The following is a 20,707-nucleotide window of genomic DNA, read 5'->3' on the forward strand; positions in this document are numbered from 1 at the left end:
GTAATCACCACCACCACCACCATGTTGCCTGTGAGCCTGGCATTTGGGGGGAGTTGTGTTTTTAATGTATAGACTCTGGGGCTATACTTTCAGTTAAAGAAAAAGAAATCAACCCAAACCTAATACTAATAAGGATACAAGACCATCAACAAATATTTGTCTATTTTTGGAAACTCCTTGAAGCCCCACCCTCAAATTATTTATAACGTAGGTCATATAAATGACTCATAACGAGTAAAATTCAACTTACAGATACAAAGCTAGTTGGTGAATCACCCCCTGTTTTCTTTATCTCCAAAATGAACATGCTTGTCATGAGTGGTTTGAGAATTCTATGGGTTAACCCATACAGAGTGCGTAGACCAGGCTCAACGAAACATTGTGCTTCTTACCGTCACTGTGCATGACCTGTCAGTGACACGGCAAAGACAGCTCATTGAGTTGGCGACACGAGTCGGCGGAGGATGCCGGGATTTCACGGATCCCGTCCGCGTCTCTTTGGCCTCGCTCCTCCTTTATAAAGATTTTCCCATATTTGGAACTTTCTCACCTCTGTGTCTGAGAAGAAACGGGATACACAGAATGGCACGTCAACAAGAAAATCAGGGGAAGCCATCCCAGCTGGGAAAGAATGTGTTGTATCCGTGGAGTCGGGAGTGAAATTGGCCTCCTGGTGGACCCTTTCAAATCTGAGTGCCTGTAATGTCGAAGGCTACATTAAGATTGTTGATAGAAGTAAAGAGCGTTAGCGTCACATGACCCGCGGTGAGAAGCACACAGGGTGGGCGGATTTACTTGTGAAACAGCACGATAGTTGGAGCAAATGAATGTGCCTTTCTCTTGTACTTGAGATGTGACTTCTATGCACTCAGTGCCTCTGCCTCCCTGGGGAAGGTTTAGAAGATCCACCGCGAGAAATATCAAGGTGTCTTCCCCTTATGCTTTTCAAAAATAGCAGGGACGGACAAGCCAGCCTCTTGTTAATGAGATTTTGCGGATTAATTGTCCTCTCCGTTAAAGGGTTTACAACAGACCTGGGAGGGCTTGGCTGTCAGCATTTTCTACGTTGAAGAAGAGTTGGGTTTGCAAAGGGTTGTTTGGAATCCAGAAAGAATGAGGTCAGGGACGTACACTGAAAAGCTTGCCTGTCCTTTTGATATTTAGGAGGTGGAAGGGGGGGTGGTGGTGATGGTGGGGGGCTTGGGAAGGGAAGAAATCCATCTGAAAAGAAACATCTTAATTTTTCTCTCTCTGGGGAAAGTTTCCCCAGTCAAAGAGGGGAGATGTGTGACATATAACTGAGAGGTAAGAAAAAGTTTCCCTTTCCTGAATCGCCCACCGGTACTTTTCATGTGGTCTGGGAGCAGGTTTAGAAGCTGCTGGGCCCTTCCGGGGCTGCAGAGAGATGACTGATGATGCGGGACAGGCGGGCTGGTTCTGAGATGACACTCCGTGAATCCGAACACCTTTGGCCAAGGTGTTTTGTGTCTTCCGAATGCTTAGGACAGGCAACGTACAACTTCAAAGAAAACTGCACCTCTCCTAGGATTAACTGTTCAAAGCCTGCCTTCATGCATATAGTAAAACAGTAGTGAGCTTTTTAAGGTTGGTGCCCTTAATTTGCACCCGGTTTCCTGGCCCCAGGAGTGATGAGTGTCCATCCCCTAGCAACAGGGAGTTGCAACAGAAGTCCCTGGGCTTGTAATTTTAAGCCTCGGCCAATCTGGCCCGTCATATAGAAAAATCCTCTGAATTGACTGTTGCGAAACCTAGCCTTTCTTTTTGGTCGTTTTCGCTTTGGTATATTAAAGAGATTTCCTTAAAAGCACATTTGCCTTCACTTACATTAACGTTCATCATTTGTGAATTACTAAATGATCTAAGGTGTGAAATGCGTTTCGAGGAACCAGAAGCCTGCTTTGCAATGTTGTCCTAGGTGGAAACAAAGCCTCAAATTACTGTGGCTCCATTTTCACCCCCGGGTGCCGGAGCCAAGTAGGTTGTATATAACGTATCGCTGGCACGTGTCTTTGCTCGCACGCCATTATTCCTGGAACACTCTGCTTTTTCCACACAGCCAAATCATACTATCCTACTCATTTTTGTAAGCCTGGTTCCGATGCTTCCTCAACAAAGTCACCCTGGTCTTTGGCCTTGGCAAGACTGGCAGTCATCTTTGTCTTCTGGTCTCCTGTATCTCGGTCCCCTGTATCTGTCCCCTGTATCTCGGTCTCCGTTTCTGTTGCTTCTGCTGAAGCGTGAGCCTGGGCCTTCAACTGTGCACTCCTATGCCTGGCAAAATGCCTTAGGTCTAGGAAGGGCCCAATTCCCGCTTGGATAAATTCAACATTCAACAGTATTTTAAATCCTCAAGAGGCCGGGGCCAGTGTCTTCCCTTCTCTGTCCCTGACAAAGAGAAAAGAGAAGCCGATAAGTATTGGCAGTAAAAAGTGTCCCTTTCTCTTTGTGTTTCTTTTAAATTCCTGGACAGAAACGGATCACAGATGCTATACTCGGAGAGCTGTGGTTTGTGCAAAGCGGGGTCTAGAAAAGGCCTCCAAAACGTGTCCGCCGTGGCTAGGACCATCGCATTTCGCATTTGTACCGCATCTTCATTATGTGTGTTTGATTAGGAGCAGTAATGGCTCGAGGGCTTCCCCGGCTGCTGGACTGCTTTGTGTCATTGTGTTCTGAAGGATTATGAAACATCTTTGTAAATATGGAGTGTAAAGGCCAGAGTTGAACTTGAAACCTTTGGGGCAGGGGAGGGGTGTGTGTGTGCATGCACCCACACATACGCACGCACACACACGTGCCTCTGGTTACAAAGCTCTCTGATGATAGTACTGTTTTCCTGGAAACTTCTCTGGAGGCAAAGAGAACCATCTTTTACATACTTTTTAAGTGCACACAAAATTAGGAGAAAAGACCCAATCCACTTAATTCCAGTAACAAAAGGCTGAAGATCCTGTTTGCTCCTTATGTGTCCTGTTTTGTTGCCGTGGAAGATATTTAATGTTTCCTTGAGGTGGGAGTTGTGATGTAATCAGCTTGGTAAGTGGAAAGAACTTCGTGTGTATGAAGGGTCAGCAGACTGTGTCCGGTGGGCCAAATCTGACCTGTGAGTGAGGAACGGTTTTTTACATTTTTAAGAGTTTTGTGTTTAAAAAAGAGAAGCGTATGTAGCCCAAAGTCTATAATGTTTACTGTCTGACCCTTCACAGAAAGTTTGCCAACGTTTGATTTCTACCATCGATTTCTGTTTTGCGGTTGAAGAGACCAAAGCTAGCTGGTGTCCCGACTTGCTGAGGCCCGTAAAGGCAGCCTGTTCTAATGGAAGGAGCATTGGATTCAAGTTTCTGCAGATCTGGCTTCTCTAATCCTACCTTGCGTTTGACCTGATATACTTCTGTGATTGTTCGTAACGTCTCCCTTTTGGTTCTGTCATTCTAGCGTTCACCAAGTAATGTCTGCAGTTCGGTTGTAATACCAAGTACCCACAGTGAGCTCAGACTTCGCAGGTTCAGGGCACAAGTTTTCTAGAAGACTGCCCTCGCTTCAGACAGGAGCTGCAAGCTCAGGGATGCCTAGACCACTTGTACTTCTGACCAAATGGCTACAAACTCAAGGGTTTCCATTACCCCTTCAGTTTCAATATATGCTAGAATAACTGAGAACTCAGAAAAGCACTATATTTAGGATTACAGTTTTTATCATAAAGGGTGCAAATCAGGACCAGCCAAATGGAGAGAGACACTAGGGTGAGGTCTGGGAGGGTCCCACATATGAAGCTCCTTAGGACATGTCATCGGAGCTTTGGTGTCCGTAGTGTTTATTGGGCTTTCGTTACATAGGCATAATTAATTGGACCATTGGCCACATGATTGAATTCAGTCTCCGGTTCCCCTTCTTCCCTGGAGTTGGGAGGTCAGACCCCAACCTTCTAATCACATGGTTGGTTTTTCTGGTCAACCCCCATTCTAAAATGGCCTAGGGGCCCACCAGGGTCACCTCATTAGCATAAAATTGGGTTATGGTCCTGGGGCCCCACCGTGAATAGCAAAGACACTCCTGCCCCTGGGGTAGTTCCAAGGGGTTAGAAGCTCCCCCAGGAAGCCCAGACAGAGACCAGCCAAACTCTTTATTCCACAACAATGTCCAGGGTCTGACTTCCCACAGAACTAGTAACAGAGGTTCTAGAAAGAGGCTTGCCCCTTTAATAGGTTTCTGACTTAGGAAGACTAGAGTGTTTCTTTCCCAAGAATTTCTACTGTGAGGTCGTGAAACTTTTTTGCGAGGGAAGTGGACTAGATAAGTCACCAGCATCTTCTGGAGTTCTGAGTTAGAGAAAAATACTGCAGTTCAGAGTGAAGGATTTTACTTCTATGTTGCTTAAGGCAATAAAATGCTTAGTAAAAATTTGCCTTCTATTAACTCCCCTTTCATGTTGAACTCTTTGAGGTTCTTAACTCCCTGGGCCTATTTAGTTCACACTAAAATGTATATTAGATAATCAACAGTCATAAAATAATGTATGATTAATTAGATAAGGAACAGATTTCAGAAACCCGTTAAGGTTTTTCCTCCTCTTTCCAGAACGATCTCCGTGGAATTAATTTATGTAATGGGGAGACATGAGGCATTGTCCTCACTTCTGTCTGCTCACCTGCCAGTGGGAGGTCCAGCGTTGTCCCTGCTTCCTAGCTGGTGACTTCACATCCTTGTTGCCACAGATATATCGTGTGAGTTAAATGAGACATTTGGGCCATTCAGCAACATGAAAATACTATAAGGACACGAAGAAAGTGAGTGGGAAGAGATTAACAGGCAAGCTGGAGCCACGGGGTGGCTGGGGTCCGTGGGAGAGTCGTAGGGATCCGTGACATGTGTGGCAGAACTAGGCTGCTTTCCTCTGCCCCTTCCCTATTCTTCACCCGTCCTCTGTGCCTATCCTCTTAAAATTCTTTCTCCTATCCTGGCAGAAACTCTGAAGGAAGGAGGGGCTTCTTTATTTAGCCAATCACCTTCCAGCTATTTCTGGGCTTTATCCAAACCAACCAACCCAAGTGTTGCCACAAAAACATTCCTCTGTCAAAAGCGACTTCTCTGGGTGTGGGTTGTGGCATCTACTGGCACTTGTGCCAGGGGCATCTAAAGCCTTGCCCCCGCCCCAGGGTGATCTATACGTAAATAGGTATTTCTCCCTCCTCTTTAACCTTACTTGCATATCCGTCTTAAAGGAAACAAATAGGTTCTCTGTGCTCCCTCACGGTACTGATTAGCACTTCTGGTTATTCAGGAGTGGGTCAAGGAACCCAGAGACCCCAGTATAGCTAAGATCTGGGAAGGAAATTACCCAGAATCCAGAAAGCTGTTGGGACAGTTTCTGTTGCTCTCCCTGAAATGGTTTCGTCTTTATTTCAAAAGAAACCCTCTATTTCGCTGCCTACTCCATGGGTAGAAGATGGCCATCCAGAGACCCAGAGTGTGTATGTTAATAGAGCAGCCACATGCAGAAACCTGTCAAAGTTTCCAGAAGACTCCTCTAATGGTCAAACTTGGGTGAAGTCACTATCCCTGGTGCGAAAAGCTGTGATGCGAGGGGATGCCTGGGTGGCTCAGTTGGTTAAGCGTCCGACCCATGGTTTCAGCCCAGGTCATGACCTCACAGTTCATGAGTTCGAGCCCCATGTCATTGGGGCTGATGGCACAGAGCCTGCTTGGGAATTTTCTCTCTCCCTCTCTCTCTGCCCCTTCCCAGCTTGTTCTCTCTCCCCCTCTCTCAATAAACAAACAGACAAACAAACAAACATTAAAAAAAAAAGCTGTGATGCATGCATCGACCCTTTCATAGACCTGTCCGGGGCTCCCTGGCCTGCATACGGGAAGGGAAAGGTTCAGTGACCACACAAGGGAGTCTGTGGTTCAGCAGCTGGGTAGGCATCCTCAAAAGGGACCTGCTACATTAGCCCTTTATCTATATTTACAGACTGGCTACTGTGTGCTAGGCATTATTCAGGATGACAGGGCTAGAACCACGAGCAAGACAAAGTCCCTGTCCTCATGCCCTTGGCCGGGAGCTGTCTTGTCGGCGTTTCTTGTTGTGTAGTGGGCAAGCTTAGTGCTTGTCCCTTTTCCCACTCTCGTTTCTCCTTATTCTTTTTACCTTGGTTTCTTTCTCAACAGATATTTATTGAACTCCCACTGTCTGCTGACACTGTGCTTGTTTATATGGGGGAGTTGTAAGCATATACTCTAATTTTGCACGGTGGTATTTTCAAAATGCATTAACTCAGGATTCATCTTGGGAGTCTGAATTTGAAACCTTAGTCATGCTGTGCTTCGCTATATATGGTGTAGTGTTTTCTTTAGGCGATATATTTTCGACAGATGTGTGGTATTTGGAAGAGATTAATGTTTTTCTCCAAAGCAGGACTTGGTTAGGATGAGGCCACTGAGGTAGAAGAAAGTTATTGGCGTCCCGGGGAAGGTGGGGGGGCACTATAATGATTGCTATCCAGAATAAAATTCCAGGCCGGCCCTGACGTAGCGTAGAAAGGTGAACTGGCCTCATGCATGGTAGATGCTTGGGAGACATTATTTCATGTAATTCTGTCTCTAATCGTGTAATTTGTTTGCACCCCAATATTCGTTATCCAACACTTAACTTCTTGTTTGGGGAAAATGGTTTCCATTCTCATTTCTATCACTAGTGTTTTTTTTGTCCCAATCTTCTCTTCTTCAAATTCGAATTACCCAATGTTCTTTTTTCTTTTTTTTTCTGGCCCACACATTCAATCCCAAAAAAGTCTTACAGGGTTTCCTTTTGAGATCGTTCTCCTGTCTGTGCGGTTTTTTTTTTTTTTTTTTTTGCCCATTCTCCATTGAAGTTTTGCTTTTTAACCTCTTGCTTCTAGACTGTCGAATTAATTTCCTACCTGATCTCCTTATCTACAGATCCTCTCCTCTTTCTGCTTTTACTTGTACCTCGCTACCAGCTGCACTTCTCCCCTGCTTAGAAACCGGCTGTGGCTTCAGATGACCTTCAGGATGAAGTTTAAATTTCTTTGCCTGGCATTTAACTCCTCCCCAGTCCTCTCCCCCCCCCCCCCCTCAGCTTCCTTTCTGTTTCCCACTTTGGACCCCTCAGTGCTCGTTTTTGTTTGTTTGGTTTCATTGGCTTATACATCTGGTCTACTTGGGCCTTTGCCTAACTTCTTTCTAGTTCCTGCCCCCAACTGTCCTTGTCCTCTTTCTTAACAGAAACCTTACCCACACTTTAATGCTTGTATATCTGTCCTCCAACTCTTTTTTTCACCAGCTCCCCTCACGCCCAAAGAGGCTGCTGACCCCTGACCCTCCTTAGCACCTTCAAGCCCACTCTTAGTCACTTGTCCTGAACCGTAGTGTACTGGTAACCATAGTTCTACCTTAGTACCTTAAACTGGTTAACATTTTGACAGTGGGCGCTAGGCCTTTGTTTGTTTGTTTGTTCCTAGCAGCATCCAACAAGTGATTCTCAACTGTGGCTGCCCACTGGTATCCCTGAAGGCACTCGAGAACAGAGTAAAAGACGTTGGAATCTGTGGGGGTGGGGCCCAGGGCCTATATAATTGTGGGAGCTCCCTTGGTGATGATCATGTGCACCAGGGTCAAGAGCCACTGAGTGAATACAGTCTAAGCAATGGACTGTTCTGACCCATACAAGCATATGGCGTTTGAGCCCTCTGTGCGAATCATTGCATCTCTGCCTGGAGAATTCAAAGCGACCCTTTAGAAGACTTGAGTGAAAATGACTTATTCGACTAGCAAACGTGAGTGCCCGTTATGTGCTAGGTACTGTTCTAGGTGCAGAGATCACTGTACTGAACAAAACATGTCCCTGTTGTCCTGGAGCTTCTGCTCTTGGCCGTGGGAAGACGGACCATAAAGAAATATCAGGTAATGATGATCGAGGCTGGAGGTGACTAGAGCAGGGTAAATGGGCAGAGAAAAAACAGCGGTATTTTTATGAAGGGAATGGTTTTGAAACTAGCCTATCTGCCTTAATTCAGCAAGTGCTTTAAAACCCAGCGTTCTCTGACTGAAGTGTGGGAGCCCCGGCCGGGCTCTCAGGCCAGTCAGTCTTGAAGTGGGAACTTTTGCCCTCTGCTGCCCCTTGTCAATAAGCAGAGGGCAGAGCAGTCCCCTGTGAGGCCAGACGAACCCTGGAGAGTGGAGGCTGGAGGCAGGGAGCGAGAGCATCTGAGGAGATGGGGGTCCCCAAATGGGGAGCAGCTAAAGCGTTGTGACCGGGGACCCAGCTGTGAATACTCCTCAGGATAATACTCCCGCTCTCAACCGGTTTTATGTTTCGGTTGTTCCCCTCATGTGATCACGATGAATAGGATTATAATCACTTTCCACAGATGTCAACACTTTCTCGTTCAAGATTTTTCTCTGTCAATGAATGTTCGTTGCAGCTGTGAAGTAGGTGTTTGCTGCAATGAGATGTCAGTTTCTTAAAGAGTATACATCGTTCATTTCTTTGATAGGTGGAAAGCATGGCAGTTGGTGCGAAGATGCAGGTTTGGAAAAGGAGAGGAGGCCTCCTCTGCAGGGCACTTATTTTTCTGTGATCCTTTACTTCAGGCATCCCTCCCTGAGGGTCGGTTCTTGAGGTGGGTTGCCCCTGGTGATAAGGGATACACTTGGCCGTTGGCGACGGGGGTGTGTTCCGGTGTAGCCGGTCCAGTAATGGGCGTGTCATTGTTCTCCATGCTGACACCTGCATACGTGGAGGTTATGGCGTGGGGGCGGGGGAGGGGTCGGTTGGCCCACAGAGGGGCTTGACTGTAGGACTGAAGTCAGCTCTTAAGGGGATACACTTGGCGTGTGCCTTAACCACAGAAACCGAACGGGCGCCATGAAACGCAAGATCACGCAGCCCTCCGTGAACCGGGATGGGTAAAGCTACCTCCCTCAGGTTGCCAGGCACACCTAGGGGGAAGGGCAGCCGGTGCGTTCAGGATCACGGGCGGAGCCGAGCCCATCACCCCCGAGGGTTGGGAATTTCCTTTGTAGGGCACGGAGGTGTGCTTTCGCCGTCCCTTTCCGCGGCGACCAATGCAGAGCACAGCCCCCTTGCTGGCATCTTTGTCCTAAAGTCAATCAGAGCAGCCGAGAAAACCGAGTTCCGGACAGCGCTCCCTGGGCCCGCAGGGGGAGCTCACCGGTGGGGGGGGGGGGGGGAGGCCCTGGCCCCGGCCCCGCTGTCCCCGAGGCCCCTCCCCGCCCCTGCAACGGGCAGCGGTGCCCCTGGCAGCCAGGCCTCCGGCTGCAGCGGGGCGGGAGGGGGCGGGGCGGAGTCGGCCGCGGGAGAGGCTCCCTCCTCGGCGCCCGGGGGCCCGGGGAGGGGGCGGGGCGCGGGAGGGGGCGGGACGCGGGGGGGGGCGGGGCGGAGCCGGGAGCAGCTGCGGCGGCAGGTCTCCAGGGGGAGCCAAGGTACATAGGCGGGCCCGGCAGCGCCCAGAGAGAGAGCATCCTTCCCAGCCGGTCCCCGCCCGCCAGCCCGCACCCCGTGCTCGCCGCCTCTTGCCTGGCGTGACTTCTTTGTGTTTTGTTTTCTGCCCGCACCCCGTCTCTGCAGGACCTGTTCGTCCTTCTTCGGGCTACAAGAAGGCGGAGGATGAGATGTCCCGGGCCACGTCTGTTGGAGACCAGCTGGATGCACCAGCCCGCACCATTTACCTCAACCAGCCGCATCTCAACAAATTCCGTGACAACCAGATCAGGTAGGGGGGAGGCGGCCGAGAGACACAAGGACAGTTGATTCACGGCTGGGATGGGGTTCATCTTGCTCTTGGCGGCTTTTGCACACACCTAGCCAGCGGTCTCCACCCTCGACCCCCATCTCTTCCCCCAGCCCCTTCCACTCCCCTCCCCCGTCCCCCTGGAGCCTGACAGTCTCTACCTGCTTCCAATGGGGTCATGTGAATACAGCCTTTACCTTTCTCTTCCTGGGCTCTGTTCTGTGCTCAGGCCCTCTGTGAGCCCCGAGGAAGTTTTTATTATTGTGGCCCTGACAAAAATGAGGTCTCTTATCTTTTCGTCCCTGGGTTCCCTTCCAAGAATTCCTCCTAGTCCTGTTTCGAGCTACATGAGAGCTCTCCTTACCGATTTGCAGACCATAATGTAGGGAAGTGCTTTCTAAAGGACTCCCACAGGACACAAGGACTCGCACTCAGCCCTAAGTGGTCCCCAACATTGGTTACGAGGTACTTATATGCTGGGAAACTTTGTGCGGAGTTAGCTTTCATCCATCTTTCTGCTAACATTTAAGTGTCTGCTTTTTGCTGGCTACCGTCTCGGATGCTTTAGCTGGACTTGGTTAAGGAATCATCAGAACCTCTTAAAGAACGTTACCTTCAGACTAAGAAATTGAGATGTTAAATAATGTCCCTGTGCTCCTATGGCGTCTAACTAGCACCCACCTTCTCAATGAAAGCTGAAGTTCTTTCAGCTGTGCGAAGCTAGATCTTTAGGCACGGGTGTTAGCAGGTGTTTTACGTTTCATTAAACTTTCAGACGTAGACAACTTTATACGAGTGACTTCGGAGGATGTGGTTCTGTGAATGGCTCAGAACACCATGCACAGGTATAGAGAAGTTAACTGATCAGGTTACACGTAGATTATTGACAAGCTTGAATTGCAACCCAGTGTTTCTCAAAAGCTCTGGTGAAACTTCGTTGCGTGCTTAAAATTAAATACTTGACAGCAGCACTAGCCCTTACGCAGGCTGCTTAGCCGGACATCCCTATTGAAAAAGGTTTGGCCGTTGGGCATGACTGTAGCTTGATAGAGTTTGTGGTAGAATAATGGCGCATGTTATATGGAGGTGACCCCTTCATTGATTAAGGGACTGTTAGGTTGTTTGGGGCTAGATTATTAGTGTTAGCTTATTAGTGTTAGGCTTTATTTTGGGTTTACAAAACAGATGAACATAGGGGAAGGGAAGGAAAAATAAGATAAAAAGACGGAGGCAGGGGCACCTGGGTGGCTCAGTCGGTTGAGCGTCCGACTCTGGCTCAGGTCATGATCTCACGGTTCACGGGTTTGAGCTCCGCATTGGGCCCTGTGCTGACAGCTCGGAGCCTGGAGCCTGCTTCGGATTCTGTGTCTCCCTCTCTGCCCCTCCCCTGCTCGCACTCTGTCCCTTTCAAAAATAAGTAGACCTTAAAAAAAAATTAAAAGAGGAGGCAAACCATAAGAGACTCTTAAATACAGAGGACACGTTGAGGGTTGCTGGGGGGGGGGGCGGTGTGTTGGGTGGGGGGGGGATGGGCTAAATGGGTGATGGGCATTAAGGAGGGCACTATTGGAGTGAGCACTGGGTATTAAGTGTCAGTGGTGAATCACTAAATACTCCTGAAATCATTATGACACTATATGTTAACTAACTTGGATTTAAATAAAAATTTTTAAAAATTGGAACAAAAAATGACCATTGGGACATACTCTTCACTTAAAAACGTAGCCTAGAGGAATAGCTGAGGTCCCGATAAGAATGAGCGGGCTCGGTTTAAAACGCAGAGCGTCCACCGCAGTGAGTTTCTGCTTCCCAAACTCACACGCTCTAATCAAAAAGACGACAAGCATTGGGTGTTGGTAAGGACGTGGCGAAATTGGAGCCCTCCCTACATTGATGATGGGCATGAACGGTGGTACAGCTGCTTTGGAAAGCAGTTTGGCAATTCCTCAAAAGGTTAATGCAAAATTACCATGTGACCCACCAATCCTCCTAGGTATGTCTCCCCAAGGGCAATGAAAAACTGTGCACACAAAAACATGTGCACAAACTATAGCAGCGTGATCCTAACCGCTCCAAAGTACAACCCAAATGTCGGTCAACTGGTGAATGAATAAACAAGGTGTGGTCTATCCGTATAAGGGAATACTATTGGCCGGGGAAAGGAATGAACTACATTACCTGCTACGATATGGGGTGAGACTTAAATATGATGTTAAATGAAAGAAGCCTGTCCCAGAAGTCCTCATTCCACTTACAGGAGATGTCTAGAGGGGCAAATCTATTGAGACCTGGATTAGTGATCCCTAGGACGAGGGAAGAGGTTGAGAAACGGGAGTGACTGCTTAATGTACACGGGGTTTCGTTTGGGGGTGATTATACAACTCTGAGAATATACTTGAAACCGTTTGGAATCCTGCACTGCCAATATAGTTGCATTTCTTCATACCTTCTATATGTTTCCATTCAATTACTTTTAAAAAGATGGAAAGATTACTTAAATATGTTCTATTTTTTTTTCTTTGCTTGATTTCGAGGCTCAAGAGATCTATATTTCACTATGCTACACACTTTAAGCAGTGAATGTGTTAGGCCCAAAAATATATACTATATAAGGATGTTGAATTGAAGAATTTTCTTCTTAAACCTTAGGATGTTTTCAAGTAGTATTTTTGCTTAGTTTTTCTTGATTTCTTGGGCTCTGGTATCCATTTAAGCATGCTTAAAGTTGGGAAACTAAGGGTCTTGATATTTGTTTAAACTTCCTATTATATGGAAGAGGATTTAAAACATTTTTTTTTTTTTTTTACATTTATTTACTTTTGAGAGACAGCACTAGTGGGGGAGGGGCAGAGAGAGGAGGAGACCCAGAATCCGGAGCAGGCTCCAGGCTTCGAGCTGTCCGCACAAAGCCTGACGCAGGGCTCAAACTCACAAGCCGTGAGATCATGACCTGAGTGGAAGTCGGACGCTTAACCGACTGAGCCACCCAAGCGCCCCTGGAAGATGAAGATTTTTAAGAGCTTTGGTAATGTGGATTCACTACTTGTTCCGTAATCAAGATGCAAAACTATCTTTTGAGGCTGATCTTACCAGATTTTTCAAGTGGCTACCCGTTGTACAGTTTCATTTGTACTTTTGGGGGTAGAAGGAGGAGTTAAGTATGGGAATATACACTGGGGTTGGTTAGGAATAAAATAGATAGGTACCGACTCTTCTATTTAAAGTCTTGTATAAGAATATCATTGCGTTAGTTGAAGTAAATCCCATCGAATATTAAAAATCATACAGTTTGAGTTCATGGCTTCTATTGGGAACGCAGATTTCAGAAAACACTGAATAGGGTCTAAGAGATTAAAATGTGGCCCTTGCTGTTCTGTAAAATGGCTTTTGAGTATTTGTTTCGCCTCAAGTCTATATTTAGGGGAATTGGTAATGTGACTTCTAGTTCATTGAGGGACTGGCTATAAAACTTCTTGCCATTAAAGCTTAAGGATTTTACAAAATGTTGAGCCACATTATTTTAGCACGTTAATGTTGCTGGAGTCGTCTCATAAAAATCCTTAATTCTTTAAATAAGGCTTTTTATCTTGGCCATGAAAGTTTGCTAAAAGTCGATAAAACTGTTCAAAGGAATATCTTCATAAAAGGGGGTTGAAAAAGGATTTTTTTTCTTAATCCTTCTTGAGAAAGGGTTTTAACTTTTTTGGGGGGTACGGAGGCAGGGGCGTGGAGTATTCATTACTGATTACTTGCTTCCAAATCAGTGTTTGTAAAAGAGCCCAGGTAGGACAGGTGAGACTCACGCTAGCCCATGAGTCCAGGGTACTGATTTTGTGGCTGTTACATAGACCTCAGGAGGCTGGTGTTCCCACTGACCTTCTCCACCGCACGCCCTTTATGACTCAGAGTGGAGAACTGATCATGGAGTGAACTGATCACGGCAGTGGCTCTGTGACTGTCTTTATGGCCACCTGGCATTTTGATTTCAGAAAAGAGATCCGAGTTTGCTGAAGAGGGATGTGGCTGTCGGGCATTGGGGAAGGTTGGTGAGGGGCTGCATGGTACAATTCAGGACAGACCTTGAAAGTCTAGAGTTAATGTTTCAACTAGTCTATCCAAGAAAGAGACTGGGCCTGCTGAACACACAGTTAAGGTCACTGCTGGAGTTGACTCTGGCCCTGGCACCCCTGGGGGATATGCCAGACACGGTAACTCCAAATTCCAAGCAGTTCCTTGAAGTTCTGGGATGATCTGCACCATATTGGTAGATGGCTCTCTAAACCTTATTATTGTTCTCCATTCTGAAAATACTGCCAGTGATTGATTTGAAGCTATGGTAGCTTGAAGTTTCCATTGTTGAAGCCAGTGAATTTGGATTCTTACAATTATGAGGAAATAGGACATGGTCTTTTTCTCCTAAGCACTGCTTTTCCTAGGGCCTTAGTTATGAAGACAGTACCGCTTCACCTTCTAGAAATGAGTAGTAGTTAATGGAATATTGCAAGGTTCACACATACATACATATGTAGGATTGTATATATATATCCACCTAACAAGATCCCTTTTTTTCTGGTGTACAATCTCCTTTTAAATATTTTAATTTTTTTTTTTTTTATTTTAGAGAGAATGTGAGCAGGGGTGGAGGGGGGGGGAGAGAGAGAGAGACAATGAATCCCAAGCAGGCTTCACGCTCAGCGTGTAGCCCCACTTAGGGCTTGATCCCACAACACCTGGGATCATGACTTGAGCTGAAATCGAGAGTCAGATGCGTAACCGACTGAGCCACCCAGGCACCCGCCTCATTTTAAATATTTTAATAGCTTTATTGGGATATATTTTACATCCCATATAATTTGTCTACCTAAAGTATATAATTCAGTGGTTTTTAGTATATTTAGAGTTGTACCACCATCACCACATCCATTATGGTTTCCTCCCCTGGGCCTGAACAACCACTCATTTCCCCTCTCTGTAGATTTTCCTCTTCTGGACATTTCGTATGAATGATATCATTGCCTCTTAGGTGTTTTAACTGAAATATTAAATGCTTCTAGAAAGTTTGCTACTTAGAACAACCTGGTGGTGAAGCTTTAATTTTGTAAATCTAAACTCTCAAAAATGTTGAAAGTTAAACATTTTTTTCCAGAAAATACCCTGAAATTTGCTGATCGTTGGGATCTCTTTGCTGAGCAAATGGATGCAATCAAGTTCAGGTGTATGCCGTCTTTTCGTGGGATTATCAGCACGCCATTTGTACTAGGTTCAAGGCTACGAGGGAGTTTGAAATGAGGTCTTCAAAGCAAGTTAGGAATGTTTACAGATACTGTGTTTTGAATGAGTCATTTCAGGTGGGAGTTCCAGCTAACAAAAATCTTCATTAAAGCAATAACTTAGCTCGGTCAAGCTATCGCATTTCTTCTTGGTTTGTCTTAAAGGAAAACTGCTTAATATTGCTTTTGCCAAGAGAAGTTTAAACTAGAATTTTGCCTTGCTAGAAAAAGGGACACACTTAAGCTGCTTAAAACGTAAAGAAACAGGGGCACCTGGGTGGCTCAGTCGGTTGAGCATCCGACTTCGGCTCAGGTCATGATCCCGTGGCTTGTGAGTTCGAGCCCCGTGTTGGGCTCTGTGCCGACAGCTCAGAGCCTGGAACCTGATTCGGATTCTGTGTCTCCTTCTCTCTCTGCCCCTCCCCCACTTGTGCTCTGTCTCCCTCTGTCTATTGAAAATAAATGTAAAAAAAAAAAAGCCAACGTAACAAACAATATGAGGTTCCTAGTAAGAATCATAACTGCCTTTTACTCATGTAAAGAAGATTGTTTGAAAAACCAAAGTTGACAAATCTGATTTGGGAGCGCTTTTGTCAAGTTTGGCCAAGGTAAAATGTATAAAAATCCTCATCTGAGAAGATATGTGGTAAAAGCACGTGTGTTACCTACCTTGAAACGGCTTCAAGATGTTCTATGTATGCTGCTGTTATTGAGCTGTTTGTGTATTTTTACTTTGTATATATTGAAGATGTGCAACATGATTTGACGTACATATACATAGTGAAGTGATTAGTCAAGTTAATATCCCCTCCTCACTCAATCGTTTCTTTTTGGCTTAGAGGTGGATATACTTGGTTAATCTCCAAACCACGCACTGTAGTTTCTGCACGTGAATGTCACAGCGTGTTGAGAGTCCCTAATTTGTACATACCAGCAGCCACGAATGCCGTAGAAGTTTCTTGTGATTAGGACGTTATCAGGTTTTCCACCCTTGGACGAGGCTTTTAAGGCATGGCGAAGACTGGGGGACTCTTAGCGCTGTCTTTCAGGTAGCTATTGAGCGCATTAGCTTTCTTGAAATGTATTTTTGGAAACAAAAGCATGTCAGCCTCGGGCTAGTTTTGTGATGTTTTGATGTTTCTAAGGAAACCGCAAATGTCTAGGAGAACAGGCTCACGGGTGATCTATCAAGTGGACCCTTGTATGGGTGGATGAGGAGTATATCTTGACTTCCATCAAAGTCCCATCTGTGCCATTGTCATTGATGAAAATGGGTAAAGGCATTTCGTCTGAGAGTTTGAGTCAGTAACTTATTTCCCTTCTTCCCTATTTCCCAATTTTATTAAACCTTCCTGTCCTCTTTGAGCTGGGGTTTCCGATTCTAGCTGATAAAAAGAATTGAGCATCAGGATTTGTGAAAAACAAGTTAAAACTGAACCAGAATTAGAGGAGACTGAGGACCTAGGACGACTAAATGTGGTATGAGTTCTGAATCAGATCTTGGAACAGAAAAAGTGCATGGGTGGGAAAACCGAACTTTGAATAAACGATGTGGCCAGACTAGTACTGTGCCAATGTTCTTCTCATATTTACTTTAGTAATTTCTTTGAGCTAGTTGTCATCCAATATTATTAGTTTTGATCCTTGTGCAATGGTCGTATCAACATCGTGGGGAAATTGGGTGAAGGGTATATGGTAACTCTTTGTGCTAATTTTGCAACCCTTCTGTAAAGACCAACTTCTCTCAAAGTATTGGAAAAAAACCATGGGGCGCCTGGGTGGCTCGGTCGGTTAAGCATCCGACTTCAGCTCAGGTCACGATCTCACGGTTCGTGAGTTCGAGCCCCGCGTCGGGCTCTGTGCTGACAGCTCAGAGCCTGGAGCCTGTTTCGGATTCTGTGTCTCCTCTCTCTGCCCCTCTCCTGTTCATGCTCTGTCTCTCTCTGTCTCAAAAATAAATAAACGTTTAAAAAAATATATTGGAAAAAAGTAGCGGAAGTGTCTGGGAGAGTAGGAACTGAAAACTATACCCCTGTCTTTGTGTTGGTGCTTTGGGAAATATCGAGTTCCTTTATTGGAGACAGACATGGTTTTGGATGGATGATGGTCAGAAGAGAGAGACGGGACCCATCTCTTGGCCTGTTTGTTGTGCTAATCGGATGGGAGAACACTCACTCCCTGGGTGTCAAACAACATTTCCTTAGACGGCAACACGGAGAGTCTGTTGGCATAACAGCCGACCCACTTGTACAGAACTTGAAAAGTCGGCAGCAAAGTGACTGCAGAAAACTCTGTGGTCAGAGTTGAGTCACGTGAGATTTTGTGTCGTTCTCTAGAAAGTAGCCTCTAAGTGTTCATTCCACTTACGGCTGAGTCACTCAATGGACAGCATAAAGCTTACTCAGAAATGCTAATCAGCATCCCTTTGAAGAGGGACAATGCTTACAGAGAACAAAAGGAGAGGTCTGACCATTGTTGGGGTCAGACACGCAGTGATGTTTTACAAAGAAATTTCCTGAAATCCATGACGTTGAGTTTGATCATTTAAATGCTGAGCTACCCTTTTCTCTTAAAGCTGGCTCTTCAAAACTTGAATCGCGGGTTTTTAGCTACCCTTACGGTTTTCTAGGACACACAGTTAGGAAAGGGTTTGGGGTTAGGTTGGGATGTTGTTGGTCAGTCTGAGGGTTATTGTATATGTCCTTCCGTATTTGTCACATAAACGGTCACTCGGAAGGCGACTCTCAAAGAGCGTTGGCCGGTTTCAGTTTCAGGACAGCCTGCGACCAGATAATCCACTTGAGAGCGGGCTTTGTGCTCTCATAGAAGTCTCAGATTTAGGCCCGTGGTCTCCCGTTTTGATCGCGTGTCCCATTAGTAAAACTACCATGAACGTTTGATATGTATATTTAAGTATCTGTGTATATGTTACTGTCATTAGTTATTATCTCAAGACACAGCATGTATTTACCAAGGTTCTCGGTTAAGAATTATGGATGTAAATCCATGTTAATAATGATTATTTTGAATATTTTTGGGTGACTTAATCCAATTTGATTAAATCCTCCTAATGTTGAACTTAGTAAGATGGATTGAAGGGCTTTTATAAGGAAGAGAAGTGTCAATTCAGTTTTTTTCCTTGTCGTTTGCTTACTTTAAAAAAAATTTTTTTTTAATGTTTGTTTACTTTTGAGAGAGAGAAAGACAGCACAAGCAGGGGAGGGGCAGAGAGAGAGGGAGACACAGCATCCAAAGCAGGCTCCAGGCTCTGAGGTGTCTACACAGAACCTGACACGGGGCTCGAACTCACAGACAAGGAGATCATGACCTGAGCTGAAGTCGGATGCTCCACCAAGTGACCCACCCAGGTGCCCCGCTTACTTTCTTGCTTTCAATCTGTGGTTTGTTTCATTACGGGTTTCTTAAGCCACGTATTCTTCTTGGGAGGTTTAGTTGAGTTGGAATTGGATACATTACTCCATGAATGCCCCTAACTGGACACAGAAACTGAAATACGTAGTGATAAGCAGAGTGAACAGATGGGAAGGGGTGCCACCGTCGCTCCCTCGTCAGTCCTCTCAGGCCGCCATGAATATACATAGCCGAGGTGCCTTAGCGTTCTCTCCCCTAAGTGTTATTTTTCCTGCATAGTAAGAGGCTGGAAGTCCAAGACCATTAGTGGCAGCATGGTCAGGTTCTGGTGCGGACCCTCTTCCTGACTTGCAGACAGCACTGCCTTGTTTTGTCCTCACGTGGTGAAGCAAGAGACCCAACTCTCTGGTGTCCCTTCTTATAAGGGTACCAAGCCGTCACGAACCCCACTCTCATGACCTCATCTCGGCTTTATCACCTCACAGAGACCCCTGTCTCCCGAGTATCCTCATACTGGGGGTTAGGGCTTCAACATACCAATTTTCACGGGACCCAGTTTAGTCCACTGCACCCCCTGCCCTCTATCTCCCCCTTAGGGAGCTTTCCCTCAAACCTCGTTACATAGGACCAGGTGGGGACACCGGTGCCAATCCACTCAACAAACGGTATTAAATCAAATGGTTGGGAGTGCATCTACATAGAAGCTGGTGACCTCTTCCCACCTTCTGCTTTGGAGCCACCAGCTTTGGGCTGTCTTCTCTTCTTTGGAGAAACCTATCTGGTCTGACCCATTCCGGTTTTGACTTCAGACCTCAGCAACCCTGAGACCGATCACATCAATGGGACTTAGCACCATTTCTAATCCTACCCTACCCCCCAGGGGCTCAGAGGTGTAGGGGCGCCTCTGCTGGCTGAGTCGTGAAGGCGTGGAGCCCTTTGTCCCCCTCTTCCAGCAGCTCTACTAGGAAGTCGCTCCAGCTGTTGTCAGCTCTTCCTCTGCCTTGAGATACGTTCCGTTCCAAGATATTTGGCTCAGTAAGTGGGAACTAGAATAATGTACCTTGTATGTCGGTAGGAATTTGATGGCAGTACGTATGTAACCCAAGGTATGGTATTTGGTATAGTGTCCAAAGAGTGGCTGAAAGTCCAGGCTGGTTATTATTCCCGTTCTCTTCTGCCAGGTGTATTGCTTACTATCCGATTATTTGAGGCCTAGAACATTCAGTTGATGAGCTATGGGTGAGGGGTGAGGAAAGGAAAGTGTATTTGAGTACTACCCTGGGCAAAGGACAGAGAGTACCTGGGCAGTAAATATGCAGGTTAAAGAATAGCAAGGTAGGGGCACCTGGGTGGCTCAGTCAGTTGAGCATCCACCTTCAGCTCCAGTCTTGATCTCACACTTTGGCTCAGGTCACGATCTCGTGTTCTGTGAGTTCGAGCCCCGCATCAGGCTCCCTGCTGTCCGTGCAGAGCCCGCTTAGGATCCTCTGTCCCCTTTGCTCTCGGCCCCTCTCCCACTCACGCTCTCTCCCTCTCAAAAATAAACATAAAAAAAAGAAAAGAACAGCAAGGTAGATTTTGCATGTTAGGGGCTTTTGTATATTTTTCCTATATTTTTCTGCAACTTCTACAGGCAAGCGTGCTGTCCCGAGAGCGTAAGACCGGGCTGAGAGGTGTTCAAGTGTGCGTGTGTGTATCATCGTAGCTTCAAGAAATTGGTGCCTGCGTTTGGCTGTGTTGAGAGAACAGGGTCCCGTGTAAGTTCACGTTAAAGTCACTGTGACCTCCTCCTGCAACCAAATACCAGTGAAGGTTCTTGACTACGGGACGGTGAAAACCTTAAACCTGGTCCAAATGGAGAAGTAGAAATGTTCTGAGTTACGAATGTAGAATCTGGAGCTCTCTCTCCTTCCCTCTTTTGTCCCTCCTTCCTTCCTTGTCCTGGACAGTCGGCTTTTCAGCCATTTGGACTCTGCTTTGACCATCCCTAAGGAATACTGTGCATGATGTTTAATTTGAATACTTAATTGTAGATGGAATTCTATAAAGGAGTGTTCTTATCCTATCAAAAATACGACTCCTTTGTTTCTATTCCAGTAAAAGGTGTGGAGGTCTCGAAAGCATTACTGTCTAGCATATGAAATGTGTTACAAAACCCTGACGATTTAAAAATAGAGCTCTTTATTTTCAGACCGTAAGGTTATTTGCTGAGTAGTATCATAATTACTTCCCCAGTATTCCATCTTTGTTAAAACTGCCTCATATTAATTTTTA

General features: G+C 46.1%; 1 protein-coding gene across 13 annotated transcripts in view; it reads left to right on the forward strand.

Annotated features, from left to right (window-relative positions):
• Window positions 1–20,707, forward strand: part of LOC122217186 (phospholipid-transporting ATPase IB) — a 609,544-nt gene that overhangs the window by 79,483 nt on the left and 509,354 nt on the right. For 10 of the 13 annotated variants that reach the window (XM_042934232.1, XM_042934582.1, XM_042934301.1 and 7 more), the window contains exon 2: window positions 9,629–9,773. In XM_042934232.1, the coding sequence (XP_042790166.1) occupies window positions 9,629–9,773 (145 nt within the window). Of the gene's footprint in view, window positions 1–8,594; window positions 8,661–8,800; window positions 8,999–9,628; window positions 9,774–20,707 lie in introns of those variants that run through there. The other 3 variants (XM_042934932.1, XM_042934841.1, XM_042934501.1) reach the window with 3 other exon arrangements.

Source organism: Panthera leo, chromosome A1 (assembly GCF_018350215.1).
Source record: "Panthera leo isolate Ple1 chromosome A1, P.leo_Ple1_pat1.1, whole genome shotgun sequence".
NCBI lineage: Eukaryota > Metazoa > Chordata > Mammalia > Carnivora > Felidae > Panthera > Panthera leo.